This window comes from Chiloscyllium punctatum, chromosome 23, assembly GCF_047496795.1.
Source record: "Chiloscyllium punctatum isolate Juve2018m chromosome 23, sChiPun1.3, whole genome shotgun sequence".
Lineage (NCBI taxonomy): Eukaryota > Metazoa > Chordata > Chondrichthyes > Orectolobiformes > Hemiscylliidae > Chiloscyllium > Chiloscyllium punctatum.
In genome coordinates, this window is record NC_092761.1 from 57,073,533 (window position 1) to 57,090,868 (window position 17,336).

The 17,336-nt window shown below is 41.1% G+C and overlaps 1 protein-coding gene across 2 annotated transcripts in view; it reads left to right on the forward strand.

Moving 5' to 3' along the window:
• kirrel3a (kirre like nephrin family adhesion molecule 3a) overlaps positions 1-17,336 on the forward strand; it is a 615,794-nt gene that overhangs the window by 470,890 nt on the left and 127,568 nt on the right. For both annotated transcript variants that reach the window (XM_072593027.1, XM_072593028.1), the window contains exon 5: positions 605-755. In XM_072593027.1, the coding sequence (XP_072449128.1) occupies positions 605-755 (151 nt within the window). The remainder of the gene's footprint in view (positions 1-604; positions 756-17,336) is intronic.

Genomic DNA, 17,336 nt, shown 5'->3' on the forward strand with positions numbered 1-17,336 from the left:
CTGATTGCTATGGGAACACACTCAAATATATGAATTAGAAACAGAAATAAGCTACTTATCCCTTCAATTCTACTTTGCGATTCAATAAGATCATGACTGCTATGAGGACTCCATGTTCCAGCTTACTGCCATTGTATATGTTTTTACTCCTTACACTAACCAGTTCAACTTCTGGTTAGTGTTAACATCCTAGGGAATTGATATTGAGGTGACGCAATATTATCAAGATGTTTAGACAGTCTCTTTTTGGAAATGGCCATTGTTTGGCACTTGTGTGGTGTAAATGTTATTTACTACTTAGTGGCCTAAGGTTGAATGTTGTCCATTAGATATAGGACACATTGATACATACTAAAATCTTTTCAGTGAAATTACATCCTTTTACACCCAAGGTATCTCTAATGATTGTGCATTGTACCAGGGTTTTCAGTTTCTGGTACATTTTGAAGGCTTACCCATTTCTTTTAGATCCTTTGGAGGTGCTGACAGCCCGGATTATTTACTCAAATTGTTGGATTGGTTTTGGAGCCTACAATCTTCCAATACCAAGGCCAGTGGGCACCCATCCAAACTACTGCTAATACTCAAATCACTTCCTCCACAGAGACTTCTGAAAGATGGGAAAAGAGAGAGTATAATCAGCAGTCTGCACGTCCCGTCATCAGAAATTGAAAATGGGCAACGTATCATCTGCAGAGCAAAGAACGCAGCGGTCCCAGAGGGCAGGGAAACAGAGGTCACGATCGATATCCAACGTGAGTTGTCTTTTCCAATTCAGCCATTGCCATTCTGATATTCCACTTTCCACATATGTCATTGGCCATGAACGCAAACAATGCACCTTATCCAATGGGCCTCTGGGGTAGGTTTTCAGCTTCTGCTCAACATGCTGTCTTCTATCTATTGATGTGAGTAGAGATATAAAATCACTGCTGTCCATAATGGACAACTGAAATTCAGTGAAAGCTAACAGTAGGGTCTGAATTTAGTTTTCAAATGCCTAAAATATGAAATGGGCACTTACCTGATTTCCAAGATGCCCACACAATTCATGACTGAATTTTCCAAGTTTTGCGTTTTCAGAGTTCAGCTTCGCAGTGCAATGTACAATCCCCAGTGGTATATGGGAGGAGTGCTAAGGTGCATGTGGACTGGTTAGAAGGACAGTCTTGAACTTCAATGATAGCTGCCCTGATCCTCACACTGTTACAAGGATAACACTTCTGAGACCTATGCTCCTTCCATGCCATCTCCATTCCCATCAGATTTCCCATCAGAACACAATGCCACTCAATGCCTCCCATCGATCATAGAATCCCTGCAGTGTGGAAACAAGCCATTTGGCCCAACAAGTCCGCACCGACCCTCCGAAGAATAGTCCACCCAGACTCATTCCCCTACCCCATTACTCTACATTTATCCCTGACTAATGCACCTAACCTACACAACCGTGAACACTATGAGAAATTTAGCATGGCCAATTCACCTAACCTGTACATCTTTGGATTGTGGGAGGAAACTGGAGCACTCGGTGGAAACCAATGAAAACACGGAGTTAATGTGCAAACTCCACATAGACAATCACCCAAAATTGAAATCGAACCATGTCCCTGGCGCTGTGAGGCAGCAGTGCTAACCACTGAGTCACAGTGCCACCCCATTTATCCTCCATTGCCAAACAGTTAGTATCCTAGTGCTCAGGAGCCAGGCAATGGGAAATATTTTGAAAGCAAAGAAAAGAAACACTATTTCTACAGAAAGTAAGTTTAATCGCTTACATGGCAATTCAGGTGTAAACAAACAACTGTATACTCAGAAATCACATCAAATGTAAAGTATTCTATTTTCATTTCTTTAAACTGTCAAGCATTCACTTCAGCAGCTCTTTCAATGGACCAACTGCTGAACTGAAGGGATTCTTAGTACTTGGAACTCAGTGGTGTTCATAATAGCCACAGCTTCGAGACACCAAAAAAAAAGTTAAATATTTCCATTTCAAAGCCATTCCTTTAACAATCAAATGTAAGGATGTTACCATCTCAGCTGATGTTATTTTTGGATTGAAATCTGAGTTGATAGATCATATGCTTTCTTGATTTTATCAAGGTAGTTTTCACTGAAACGCACACACACACAAAATGCCATAAATGCAGACTGAAATATAAAATTGAAGATACAAAATTAAAATAGAGTAAACCAAAGTATTTATATGTAATACACATTTAAAAATGGTGATTCTCAGGGTAAATTATAATCCCATTCTCCCCAAAATCACTCCTGTACAGTATTGATTCCAGATTTCTCTATCCTACATTGGGCTTAATTTAACTGTGGCTTTAGTTCCCCACCTTGAGAATATTATAGCCCCTTTCTGGAGCCATTCCATGCTCAGCTTTTATTTTCTCAGCTTCAAACAACTCCTTCAGGTCTGTAACCGAACACTTCTTGTCTGGAACTTTCAAACTAAGTTGCTTACACTGAAGTAATCTATTTCTTAACAGTGCTAAAACGTCTCCTTTCATCATGAAATACTGTTTCACACATCCAGCTTCAGTCAAACCTTTTGCAAAAACTGCCAACCTGAAATACAGCATGCATTTTCCAAGCTGTGTGAGTCTCCCCAAGGTAATCACTAAACTATTTCATACATACAGACCAAACTGTATGTGCCACTAACTCTTAACTGAATTCAGAAATTAATTATATTAAAACAGTGTTATTAAACAATATGATATCAGCCATGAAGATGGTTGATTGGGTAACAGAGGCAAGTATTGTGATATCACTTTAAGGGAACATGCAAAGATCTGATCAGGGAAGCAGGATGGAAAGAAGCATTAGACAAGCACCTAATTAATGTAGTGTGTTGTTCAGTTGTTGCTGTGAATAATGGTGGTTGCAGAATAGCTCAAGTAAATCTATCTATCCTGTGATATATCTCAAACTTACAGCATACCAATCAAGAATGCATGATTGGTGATAATGTAAAGGACTGACAAACCCAATATGGCGACAGTGTTGTATGTTTGAAGACCGCAGCTCAAGATTTGGTGCAAGATTTTGAGGCTGTACATTCACTGAAGTTGTGCGAATCAGTTTCTCTGTAATTAGTACATTATTGATGTTACAGTCAAGTTAAGGACCAGCAGATTTAAAAACAAAATATGATTAGCCCATTTTAATCTATATCACCATGCCACAAAATTCCATATTTTTTGAAGAAAACAGAAATTATTACATATAAATGAGTGCAATAAAACAAGCACTATTAACTTGGCACAAAGGAGCCTTTGCAAATCTAGGGTCAATGGGAATTGAGAAAGGCTCTTTGCTGATTAGTCTTATCTGACTGTAGGAAGGTGGTTGTGTCTGTTGGGGATTAGTCTTCTAAGCTCCAGGACATCTCCACAGGAGTTCGTCAGGGAAGTGTCCAAGTCCCAGTGATCTTCAGCTGTGTCATTAAGACCTTCCCTCCATGATAAGATGAGAAGGGATGTTCGCTGATGATTATATAATGTTCAGCACCATTCACAATGCCTCAGATACAGCAGGGGTACATGTTCAAATGCAGAATGAACTGGACAATATTAAGGTTTGAGCTGACGAGAGGATAATAGCATTTGCACCATACAAGTGGGAGGCAATAACCATCACAGGACAATATAACTACAATCCCTTCACATTCAATAACATTATCATCACCAAATGCCCCACCATCAGCATCCTGGGTATAACATTTGAATAGAAATGTAACTGGATTCACTATATAAATGCAGTGGCTACAAGAGCAGCTAAGAGTCTAGGAATACTGTAGCAATTAATTTATCTTCCAAAGCATTTCCATCATGCACAAGGCACAAATCAGGGAGTGTGATGGAATACTTCCTACTTGCCTGGATGGGTGCAGTTCAACAACACTCAAGAAGCTTGACACCGTCCATGTCATGCAGCCCACTTGATTGGAATCACATCCACAAACACCCACTCCCTCCACCACCAATGCTCAGTAGCAACAATGCGTACCATCTACAAAGCACATCACAGAAATTCACCAAACCTCCTTCAATAGTATCTTCCAAAATTGTTACCATCTAAGGACAATGGCAGCAGATACATGGGAACACCACCACCTGCAAATTCCTATCTAAGCTACTGATTTGCAAATCACCATTCCGATTTGGAAATAAATCACTGTTCCTTCAACCTCACTGGATCAAAATCCTGGAACGCTGTCCTTAACAATAACAAAGAGGTACCAATACCATTGGTACTGTAACAGTTGAAGAAGGCAGTTCACTACTACATTTTCAAGAGCAATTAAGAATGGGCAATAAATGCTGCCCCAGCCATCAAAAGCCACTTTCTTCAATGAATAAACTAAACTTCACATATTTTGTGATAACTCATACTATTATACATTCAGGTTTACTTAGACCGTAAGACATAGGAATGGAAGTAAGGCCATTCGGCCCATCGAGTCCACTCCACCACTTAATCATGGCTGACGGGTGTTTCAATTCCACTTACCCGCACTTTCCCCTTAATTCCTTGTGAGATCAAGAATTTATCAATCTCTGCCTTGAAGACACCCAAAGTCCCAGCCTCCACTATGCTCTGTGGCAATGAATTCCACAGGTGCACCACTCTCTAGTTGAAGAAATGTCTCCTCATTTCCATTCTAAATTGACCCCCTCTCATTTTAAGGCTATGCCCATGGGTCCTAGTCTCCCCACCTAACTGAAGCAACTTCCCAGCATCCACCCTTTCTAAGCCATGCATTATCTTGTAAGTTTCTATTAGATCTCCCCTCAACCTTCTAAACTCTAATGAATACAATCCCAAGATCCTTAGCCATTCATCATATGTTAGGCCTACCATTCCAGGGATCATCCATGTGAATATCTGCTGGACACGCTCCAGTGCCAGTATGTCCTTCCTGATGTGTGGGGCCCAAAATTGGACACAGTATTCTAAATGGGGCCTAAAAAGAGCTTGATAAAATCTGAGAAGCACATCGCTACTTTTATATTCTAACCGTCTTGGGATAAATGACAACATTACATTTGCTTTCTTAATCACTGACTCAACCTGCAAGTCAACCTTTAGAGAATCCTGGACAAGCATTCCCAGATCCCTTTGTACTTTGGCTTTATGAATTTTCTCACCGTTTAAAAAAATCATCCATGCCTGTATTTTTTTTCCCAAAGTGCAAGACCTCGCACTTGCTCACATTGAATTTCATCAGCCATTTCCTGGACCACTCTCCTAAACTGTCTAAATCTTTCTGCAGCCTTCCCACCTCCTCAGTACTACCTACCTGTCCTCCTAACTTTGTATCATCGGCGAACTTCGCCAGAATGCCCCCTGTTCCTTCATCTAGATCATTAATGTATAAAGTGAACAGCTGCAGCCCTAACACTGAACCCTGCGGGACCCCACTTGTTACCAGCTGCCATTCTGAAAAAGAACCTTTTGTTCCAACTCGCTACCTTCTATCAGACAGCCAATCCCCAATCCATGCCAGTAGTTCACCTCAAACGCCATGGGCCCTCACCTTACTCCGCAATCTCCCACGAGGCACCTTATCAAAGGCCTTTTGGAAGTCTAGATAGATGACATCCACTGGGTTTTCCTGGTCTAACCTACTTGTTACCTCTTCAAAGAATATTTCTTATTTCCCTAAAATTTCTGGTATAAGATACAGCAAGCTTCAAGTTATTTCCACATGTAGAAACCATTTATAAAACTGCCAATCCAATGAATATATGGATTAGAAACATAGACATAGCGTTTGGCCTCTCAACCCTGTTCTGCCATTCAATGAGGTCATATTTTTATGTTTCCAATTCCACATTCCAATTTATGACTAATAACTTTTGATTCCCTTACCTAACAATGATCTATCACCACCTTAAAATCTCACAACACAGAGAGTGAAAAGATCCTCTCATTAGCATCCTCAAAGGGTGACCCCTTATTTTAAAATGGTGCTTCCCCTCCCCCTGCTCTGGACTGACCCCTCAGAGGAAACATCCTTTCCGCATCTACTTTGTCAAGACCATTCCAGATCATACCAACTTCAATCAAATACCCCTGACTTTTCTAAATTCAACTGGAAACAAGTCGAGTCTACACAAAGTTTTCCTGTAAGACAACCCACTCATTCCAGGTATCAATTTAATAAACCTCCTCTGAACCACCCCAATGTATTTACACCCTCTGGAGAATTCACTTCAGCTCTGGCTATTCTCAGAAGTGAACCTTCCATTTGGTCTCTTTAATTGTGGATGCATCAATCTCTTATAGATTCATAAAGTTGGACAATACAGAAACAGATCCTTTGGTCCAACTCGTCCAAGCTAACCAGATATCCTAAAATAATCTAGTCCCTTTTGCCAGCATTTTGCCCATATCACTCTAAACCCTTCCTATTCCTATACCCATCCAGGTGCCTTATAAATGTTGTTATTGTACCAGCCTCCACTCTGACAGCTCATTCCATACACACACTACCCTCTGCGTGAAACAGTTGCCCCTTAGGTCCCTTTTAAATCTTCCTCTTCTCACCTTAAACCTATGCCCCTCATGATTTTGACTCTTCTACCCTGGGGAATAGACTTTGGCTGTTCACCCTGTCCATGCCCCTCATGATTTTATCAACCTCTATAAGGTCACCCCTCAGCCTCCGATGCTCCAGGGAAAACAGCCCCAGCCTATTCAGCTTCTCCCTATAGCTCAAACACTCCAACCCTGGCACCATCATTGTAAATTTTTTCTGAACCCTTTAAAGTTTCACAACCTATAGCAGAGATACCAGAACTGCATGCAGTATTCCAAATGTGGCCTAACCAATGTCCTGTACAGCTTCAACATGTCCTCCCAATTCCTATATTCAATGTATTTACCAATAAAGACAAACATACCAAACGCTTCCTTCACTATCCTGTCAACCTGTGGCTCTAGGTTCAAGGAACTATGAACTTGCACACCAAAGTCTCTTTGTTCAGCAATACTCCCCAGGACCTTACCATTCAGTGTATAAGTCCTGCCTGATAAGTCTTTCCAAAATGCAACACCTCATATTTATCTAAATTAAAGTCTATATGTTGCTCCTCAGTCCATTGGCCCATTTGATCAAGATCTCGTTATACTTGGTAATCATTTTCAATCATTCCTGAAGAAGGGCTGATGCCTGAAACGTCGATTCTCCTGTTCCTTGAATGCTGCCTGACCTGCTGCGCTTTTCCAGCGACACATTTTCAGCCCTGATCTCCAGCATCTGTAGTCCTCATTTTCTCCTCGAATCATTTTCAATGTTCATTATACCTCCAATTTTGGTGTCATCTGCAAACCTACTAACCGTATCGCCTATGTTCACATCCAAATCATTTATGTAAATGACAAAAAGCAGTGGACCCAGCACTGATCCTTGTAGCACACTGTGGTTCCTTGTTATTGTTACTTATTGATACTTCTATGCTGATTCAGCTGATTATTTCGCATTAAGACATTATGAGGCCTGTTATAGATTATCTTGCTAGCTTCAAACTGTGAATTATTCCAGTTCCTTTCCCTCACATGATTCAAACTTAGATTAAACTTCATCTGCAATATGCTCAGTATATTATTCAGTTTCACAGGCTTGCCCGATAAAAAGTCATTTACTTTGGCAATCTTTTCAGTGAGCTACATAACTATAGAACCGCATCAGGTCCAAACTGCAACGATAATCCTCTCTCAGTAAAAGCCCAGATCAAATGAAGCCAGGCAGCCTTTTCTAAGCCCTAACTACTTCCAGGATAATGCAGTCTGCTCTGAGTTATTTTCAAACTAAACTTTAAATTAGTTATACCTCATTTAAAATTTCTTCTTTGATCATATGAAGAAAATGGGATTTACAATCTTTCAGAGACCACTGAATGCTTTTAAATTAACTTCGGTCTCACTCCTAAAACAAAATTTGCCTTCTAGAATGTGCTTCTTTGCAAGCAGTTTAGACATCAGATTTCCCGATCTTCAGCTAAATAAACCCACCTGCTGTTTTAAGATCTTATTTTTCTAGCGGTTAAGCATTTAAGTGTAATAGACTCTTGCTTTAATTGCATAAATCGCATTTCTACAGTTAAACTTTAATTCTTTAAAGTAAAACTTATATAATTAAACCCTATCAACCATGAACTAGATACTCACAACACAGAACAGTGAATACCTCATTTGTGGGATTGGTGATGGATGGGAACAATAAATTGGTTCAGGAGTGTTGTGCTATATAATCTGTTTTTCACTGGGCAGAACATGTGGGAAGGCCATTTATGAATCCTTAGGTGCCATTCCTGCACAAAGACAAAAGTAACATGCAAACAGGAAAACAGCACCACCAGGACGTGTGGTTAAAAAGCTGATATGCAGCCAAACAAAAGCAAAATGAACAACTGATGAATCTCCCCGCGAAGTTGAGATGTTACAAACCCCCTACAGGTCGGAGGATCTATAAAAGATGAGGGAGTCAGTTACAAATTCATCATTTTGAACTGGAAGTCCACAGATTTCCAATACAAATTTCAGCTTTTAAAAGCCAGAGTGAAACTACAACTTGTCACAGACGCTAAATGACCAGACAGTGAAAATAAAGATAGCCATTGGAAATGCGGGTTGCATAAATACAACACTTTGTACCTGTCTGATGAGGATCAGAAAGACCCTGTTGCACTGTGGAACATGCTAGATGATCAGGTTTGTGTGAAGGTGAACATCCGTCTATGCTAATTATAGCTGACGTTTTACAGACACAAGAAACTATTGATCAGCTTGTCAGCAGGTGTTGTGATAAGATCACGGAATACAATATTTCAGAAGCTGAAATGCTGAACAAATAACGGAGCCAGTTATAGCTTCAATGCCAGTTTATGGGAAAAAAAATCACGATATTCACACATAAAGAGATGGGAGACAATATCAATCTTTTGAAGCTGGACAACAATACCTGTAAGTGTTGGTTGCAGCTACCAGTATTGGTATGGTAGCCAGGACACAGGCAAAGTGTGTGGAAGGTGCAGTCTCCTGCATCCACCATGAAGTTGTCTTGCATTCCTGAGGGGAGGCAAAGGTTTAGTCGTCGTATCATTGGACTGTTAATCTAGAGCCCCAGGTAACATTCTGGTGACCTGTGTTCAAATCCAGCCATGGCTGATGGTGAAATTTGAATTCAGTAAATAGTTGGAATTAAGAGTTTAATGATGACATGAATCTATTGCCGATTGTCGGGGAAAACCCCATCTGGTTCATTAATGTCCTTAAGGGAAGGAAACTGTCCTTATTGGGTCTGTCCTACATATAACTCCAGACCCAACAACCAGAGGTCACACAGGTACAGCGTTCCAAACATCCAACAGCATTAAGACGTCCTTAAAAAAATGTTCAGCCAATTTATCACCAGATGACGACTAGACAATTGACTCATAGTGAGCTGACATTCAGCGCAGTGAGCATCAAAGTATATTTTGGCTCAGTGATACCAACAGAAACCTTTACCACTTTTTCCAGGTTATATGCCATAGCTACAGGATCAGCATAATCTATATTCAGGGTATGCGTAAACATCTTTCCACTTCACACACTGAATTCTATGCTCCAGCAGAAGTTGCAAGTGATGATTTGACCAATCAACACCAAACAGACCACGTGCAGTTTGAGATCTATCTCGCTCAAATGTCAATATAAAATATTCATCCAGTCACCCCAGATATTTTATATTGTAGACCTGACAGTAATCATTGCCAACCAAAATGTAAAGACCTGGCCTTGATCACCATTCATGGTATCGTCAAGACAATGACAAAAATCTGAGACCACCATTCACAATCCTGTGCTTACACTGGCAGGTCACATCACCACCCAAATGGGCTGAAACACAATTTGAACTGAATATGTTTTCCCTTCCCCAAACTTACAAAGATTGCACTGTGGAACTAACACAGAAATACTATACAGCAAACATCTGGACAAACTTCCAGAGTCACCTTTATTTGTGTTTCTCCCAGAGTACACTGTCCATTACATGAAAGTCTTGGCAAAAGTGATAGATGCTCATGACTGGCACATAAGTAATGAATAGCTCAACCTGAACATTGGGCAGAAGGTTTAAGTAGAGCACTCAATAGGTGGTGCCCAGAATCCAGCAGAAATCATCAGCAGGTACTAACTGACATGATAGTGTAATGAAACAAGTGTCAACTCAGAAAATTACCACATCTCGAAACACAAATTGAGAACAGAACACTACAAACAGTACAAATCTAACCTAACGCATATAAGCAGTCTTCAGTAGAGATCACCATCACTAATTATCAGATAGATAAGAAAACCACTGACACATTTCAGATACTTGTAAATGATTGCCCTAATTTGAATTATGTTCAGCCACAACATCATTACACTTTTTTCTTACATATTTAGTTTGACTCTTTAAGGGCAAATCTTTTTAGAAAAAAAGAGACATGTTGTGAGATGATGTGCACATACATAAAAGGGAACATAAATTAGCCTGATGTCAGTTCTTACACAACTTGACAGGATGTGATGATATCATCCCATGACTTGTCAGCCATTCTGATGCATCAATATTTGAAGTCAGATGCATTATACTTAGCTCCCCAAAAATTGTTGTCTGTCTATATTCCATCTTCAAAGAAAGAATCCACGTTAATGTTTCACCAATTTTCTGTGGTGAATAGGATGACATGGAGGAGAAACAGAAGCCAACTAAAGGAATTATACAACTGTATAGCATTAAGCACTCCTAGTGTTGTCAAGAACACATCAAAATTTGAACTCAGAAAATAAAACTGTGAAAGATCACCACGAAAATAATTAGGCACTCCATTAAGACCACAGGGTATCATTGCATACCATATTAGTCAAGAACACCACATCGGTAAGTAAATCATAAGGTTTGGGTGGATTAATAAGTCACTAATACAATATGTGGACTCCCAAACTTTTAACCAATATCCAGAAATCTATATTTCTGTATGTAATATTATTGCGGAAAAGAAAGATTATGTTGAGCTATGACTTTCAGAAAATATGTAAATTATCAAGAAACCAAACTCTAAAGAAGCACTTGACCAGCAACTAGTTAGTATGATGATATATGTATATATAGTTTACCAATCCAAAATATGCCAGGAGGTAGCCAGGAAGGTAAATTTGAATATAAAGTACTTACCTTGTGAATCAGCAGCCTCCATTTCAGTAGTGGGAGTTGAGAGAGTGCGAGCCAGGGGACAGCCGGGAAGGGAAGTTAGAATATTAAATACTTAACTCGTGAATCAGCGGAGTGAAGGCTGAACAGGAGCATAAGCGGATATGGGGACTGCTGGGTAAGTGACTAATATATTCGGGCAATGACTAAACCCAAAACACTACACGTGTAAGGTCTCCCACCTCTCCTCCTCCTCCTCTAACCAAAAAAAAGACTCTGTGTGGAGGGTTGGTAAGGTACTGTTTTTTCTTTTTCTCTTCTGGCAATTTAGACCAGAGGTGTTGGAGGCTACGGCAATTGCATGTACCTCTTTCAGGATGTGGAAGGTAAGAGTCACCACTAGAGTCCCTGCTGACTTCACCTGACAGACTGCATTCGGGAACTGGAGCTGGAGCTGGATGAACGAACTTCGATGATTTGGGAGGTTGAGGGGGTGATGGAGAGGGCTTATAGGGAGGTAATCATACTAAGTTAAAGGTAGCTGGGTGACCATCAGGAGAAGAAAAGGGAATAGGCAGATAATGCAGGGACCCCCTGTGGCCATTACCTTCAATAATCAGTATACCACTTTGGATACTGTTGAGGGGGATGATCTACCAGGGGAAAGCCACAGCGGCCAGGTCTCTGGCACTTAGCCTGTTCTGTGGCTCAGAAGGGAAGAGAGAGGAATAGGAGAATGATAGTGATAGGATATTCAGTGGTTAGAGGAACAGATTCTGTGTTCACGAACGAGACTCCCGGATGACATGTTGCCTCTCAGGCGCCAAGGTCAGGGATGCCTCGGATTGAGTCTACAGGATTCTTAAAGGGGAGGGTGAGCAGCGAAAAGTCATGGTACACATCAAGGCTTCATCCAGAGGCCACTGAAGATGTTACCGAGTATAGTGACAAAATGTTTGAAAAAGAAGCTTCCAGCTCAGCGAGCAAAACTACATCCAGAACCTGAACTTGAGCTATAAATCTTCTCAAAACCAATGACATAGCTAAGAAAAGGGACGGAGACCTGAAAAGTGAATATAGAGAGTTAGGCTGAAAGCTAAAAGGCAGGACGAGCAAAGTAGTGATCTCAGGATTGCTATTGGTGCCTTGGGCTAGTGAGGCTAGGAACAGAGATTAAATGCAGCTGAAATGCACAGCAGGTGTAGGATGAAGAACTTCAGATATTCAGACTTGGAGCTGCAATACTGTGGCTATTACAGAGACTTGGATATTCCCGGATTTAGATATTTCAAAAGAAATAGGGAGGGAGGTAAAAGAGGTGGGGGTGCAGCATTGCTAATCAAGGATAGCATGAGAGCTGCAGAAATGGAGGTCGCCAAGGAGTGTTTGTCAACTGAGTCAGTATGGGTGGAAGTCAGAAACATGAAAGGAGCAGTCACTTTATTGAGAGTTTTCGATAGGCCAATAGCAACAGAGACACATAGGAGCAGACTGGGAGACAGATTTTGGAAAGGTACAGAAGTAAAGGTTTGTTGTCATGGGTGACTTCAATTTCCCTAACATTGATTGGAACCTCCTTAGTACAAATAGTTTGGATGGAGCAGATTTTGGAGCAGGTGTGTCCAGGGTGTCCAGGAAGGATTCCTGACTCAACACGTACATAGGCTGACTAGAGGGAAAGCATATTGGATTTAGAGCTGACAACGAATCAGGTCAGGTGTCAGATCTCGTGGTGTGACAGCATTTTGGTGATAATGATCACAACTCCCTGACTTTTACTATAGTCATAGGCAAAAGTGAGGACTGCAGATGCTGGAAACCAGAGTTTAGATTAGAGTGGTGCTGGAAAAGCACAGCAGATCAGGTAGCATCCAAGGAGCAGGAAAATCAATGTTTCGGGCAAAAGCCCATCATCTGGAATCAATTCCTGATGAAGGGTTTTGCCCGAAACGTTGATTTTCCTGCTCCTCGGATGCAGCCTGACCTGCTGTGCTTTTTCAGCACTATTCCAATCTAAACTTTTACTACAGTCATGGAGAGGGATAGGAGCAGACAATATGGGAAAGTATTTAATTGGGGAAAAAGGAATTACAACGCTATTAGGCACGATCTGTGGACTGTAATCTGGGAACAGATATTCTCAGGAAAATGCACAACAGAAATGTGGAGGCTGTTTCCAGAGCACTTAACTGCGAGTGCTAGATAGGTTTGTTCCACTGAGGCAAGGAATGATTTGGAGATGCCAGTGTTGGACTGGGGTGTACAAAGTTAAAAATCACACAACACCAGGTTATAGTCCAACAGGTTTAATTGGAAGCACTAGCTTTCCACCTGATGAAGGAGCAGGACTCCTAAAGCTAGTGCTTCCAATTAAACCTGTTGGACTATAACCTGGTGTTCTGTGATTTTTAATTTTGAGGCAATGAAGGAATGGTAAGGTGAGGGAAACTTGGGTGACAAGAGATGTGGAACATCTAGTCAAGAGGAAGAAGGAAACTGACTTAATGTTGAGCAAACAAGGATTAGACAGGGCTCTAGAGGCTTACAAGGTAGCCAGGAAAGAACTGAAGAATGAACTTAGGAGAGCTGCAAGGGGGCATGATGCTATCTTTGATAGGATTAAGGAAAACCCAAGGTGTTCTACACTTATGTGAGGAACAAGACGATGGCCAGAGTGAGAGTAGGGCCAATCAGGGATAGTGGAGGGAACTTGTGCCCGGAGTCAGAGGAGGAGGGATGGTCCTTAATGAATAATTTGCTTCTGCATTCACTAGTGAGAGAGACTGTCTCGTTTGTGAGGACAGTGTGAAACAGGCTGATATGCTCGAACAGGTTGATATTAAGAAGGAGGATGTGGAAAATTTGGAAGACTTTAGAATGGATAAAACTCCTGGGCTGGATGGGATATACACAAGGTTTACAGGAAGCAAGGGAAGAGATTGCTGCGCCTTTGGCGATGATCTTTGCGTCCTCACTGTCTACGGGAGTATGTCAGATAATTGGTGGGGGGGAGGGGTGACAAATGTTATTCCCTTGTTCAAGAAAGGGAATAGGGATAACTCTGGGGATTATAGACCAGTCAGTCATACATCGGTGGTGGGCAAATTATTGGAGAGGATTCTGAGAGACAGGATTTCTGATTATTTGGAAAAACATAGCTTGACTAGAGATAGTCAGCATGGTTTTGTGAGGGGCAGGTCATCCTCATAAACCTGATTGAATTCTTTGAGGATGTGACAAAACAGAGCAGATAATGTAGTATATCTGGATTTTAGCATGGCTTTTGATAAGGTTCCTCATGATAGGCTCATTCAGAAAGTAAAGAGGCATGAGATACAGAGAAATTTGGCTGTCTGGATACAGAATTGGAGAAAGTGAGGACTGCAGATGCTGGATATCAGAATCAAGACTGGGGTGCTGGAAAAGCGTAGCAGGTCAGCAGCATCCGAGAAGCAGGAGAATTAATGTTTCGGGAAAGAGCCGACGAAGGGATCTTGCCCGAAACCTCGATTCTCATGCTTCTCAGATACTGCCTGACCTGCTGGGCTTTTCAAGCACCCCAGTCTGGATACAAGATTAGCTGGCCCACAGAAGACAGAGGGTGGTAGTAGATGTAAGGTATTTAGCCTGGAGGTCGGTGACCAGTGGTGTTCTGCAGAGATCTGTTCTGGGGCCTCTTCTTTTATAAATGACTTGGATGAGGAAGTGGAAGAGTGGGTTAGTAAGTTTGCCGATGGCACGAAGGTTGATAGGGTTGTGAATAGTGTGGAGGGCTGTTATGGATTGCAACAGAACATTGAGAGTTGCAGAGCTGTGTTGAGAATTGGCAGATGCATTTCAACCTGGAAATGTGTGAAGTGATTCATTTTGGAAGGTTGAATTTGAATGCAGATTACAGGGTTAAAGGCAGGACTTGGCAGTATGGAGGGACAGAGGGATCTTGGAGTCTGTGTCCAAAGATCCCGCAAATCTGCCACCCAAGTTGATAGGGTTGTTAAGAATGCGCATGGTGTGTTGACTTTCATTAGCAGGGGGACTGAGTTTAAGACCCGCAAGGTTATGCTCTTTAAAGCCCTGGTTAGACAACACTTCGAATATTGTGTTCAGTTCTGGCCATTTCATTATAGGAAGGGTGTGAAGCTTTAGAGAGGGTGCAGAGGAGATTTCCCAGAATGTTGCCTGGACTGGAGGGCATGTCTTATGAACAAAGGTTGAAGGAGCTGGGGCTTTTCTCATTGAAGCAAAGAAGGAAGAGAGGTGACTTGATGGCGGTGTATAAAATGATGAGAGGCATAGGAAGCGTGGATAGCCAGAGACTTTTTCCAAGGGTGGAAATGGCTATCATGTGAGGGCATAATTTTAAGGTGATTGGAGGAAGGTTTAGGCGAAATATCAGAGGTAGGTTCATTACACAGAAAGTGGTTGGTGCATGGAATGCATTGCCAGCGGTGGTAGTAGAATCAGAGACATTAGGGACATTCAAGCGACTCTTGGATAGCCACATGGATAATAGTAAAATGTAGGGTATGTACATTAGTTTGAACTTAGAGCAGGATAAATGTTCGGTATTACATTAAGGGCTAAAGGGCATGTACTATCCTGCACTGTTCTATATTCTCTATGTGGGTGGTAAATTTACATAAATGATCCAAGAAACAACCGGGGGGAACAGAGGCCATATAGGTACTTGAAAATAGGGATTGGTTTTCTAGACCAGGAGTCAATGGTTGATTGGGATATACTTAAGTCTTTCTATTTTCAAATGTGCATGGTGTAGATCTATGGAATAGTAAATAGAATCAAACACTGCCGTGATAACTAACAATCCCATTTATGACTTAATAATGGAAAGATGGACAATGATGGAACAGATGAAGATGACTGGGTATGAGACACTGCCAGCAATTGTATGGTTAAGGATGCTTTGTCTCCAACAGCCACGACTTCTTTCTTTTGTACTAAGCATAACTTTAACCAGTGGGAATTTACCCATAACATCCATTAATTTCAGGTTTATGAGTCTTCTTCGATTCAGCCAAACAATTCTTTTAGTGAAGGGCAGTTACCTTCAGGTTGCCTCTTGATTTCAGCTTCAGTCCATGTCTATACCATGGCCATAATGAGGTCTGGAACAGAGTGTCCTTGGTGGATTCCAAACCATGTGTCAATGAGTAGATTATTGCTGTGGATGTGCTCCATTAGTACTATCAAAGACACCTTCCATCACATTGTTGATGTTTGGTACTAGATTGATCATGTGGTATTTGATCAGATTGGATTTTTTCTACTCTCTGTGAACAGGACATACCTGGACAAGTTCATATTTTCCTATATATTCCTATCTATATCCCTATGTAAACTCCATACAGTTGTTCACAATTTACTTTCTTATCTGTCTTTGTGTCATCAGCAAATTTAACAACAATACAGTCGATCCCTTCATTCAAGTCATTAATTGTGAATGGTTGACACCATAGCACTGATCTCCATGGCACTCCACTTATCACATCTTGTCAACCTAAAAATTACCCATTTATGTCCATTTTTATTTCCTCTTCACTAAGTAATCATTGATTTAAAAAGAGAGCAAGACAGAATACAGACAACTGCAGACCTAATGGTCATCAGACATAGTCAGGAAGATGAAGATGAGGCCATCAGCTCCAAACTTATTAAATGGCAAAGCAGGCTTAAGCAGCAAGTTTTGAAAATGACCGATATTAGACAACCACCTTCTAATCCCTATTCTCCATCTTAATACTCAGCCTTAGGTTTTTCTGCTTTTAGGGTATTTAAGAGAGGACTCTATCACTTCATACATGGTACCTCCTTGCATCTTCTCTATGTTTCTAATACCATAAAATTCAGGAATCACATTTTTCCATTTCTCGATCAAATAAAACTTAAGGCATCAAGTCTCTCTTCATAGCTACATGTTCTTGCTTCACCTATGATGTCCTTTTTTGCATCTTCTCCAACTTGTAACATCTTTCTGGGATGGGATCAAAGGTGGCCAAAAAACTCCAAATGAGATCCATGCAAATCCTTAACATTAGCCTTTATTGACCGATCCAGCTAGCTCAGCACCTTGCTTTCATTCATGTGGCAGCAAAACTTTGATGGACTGGTTAAG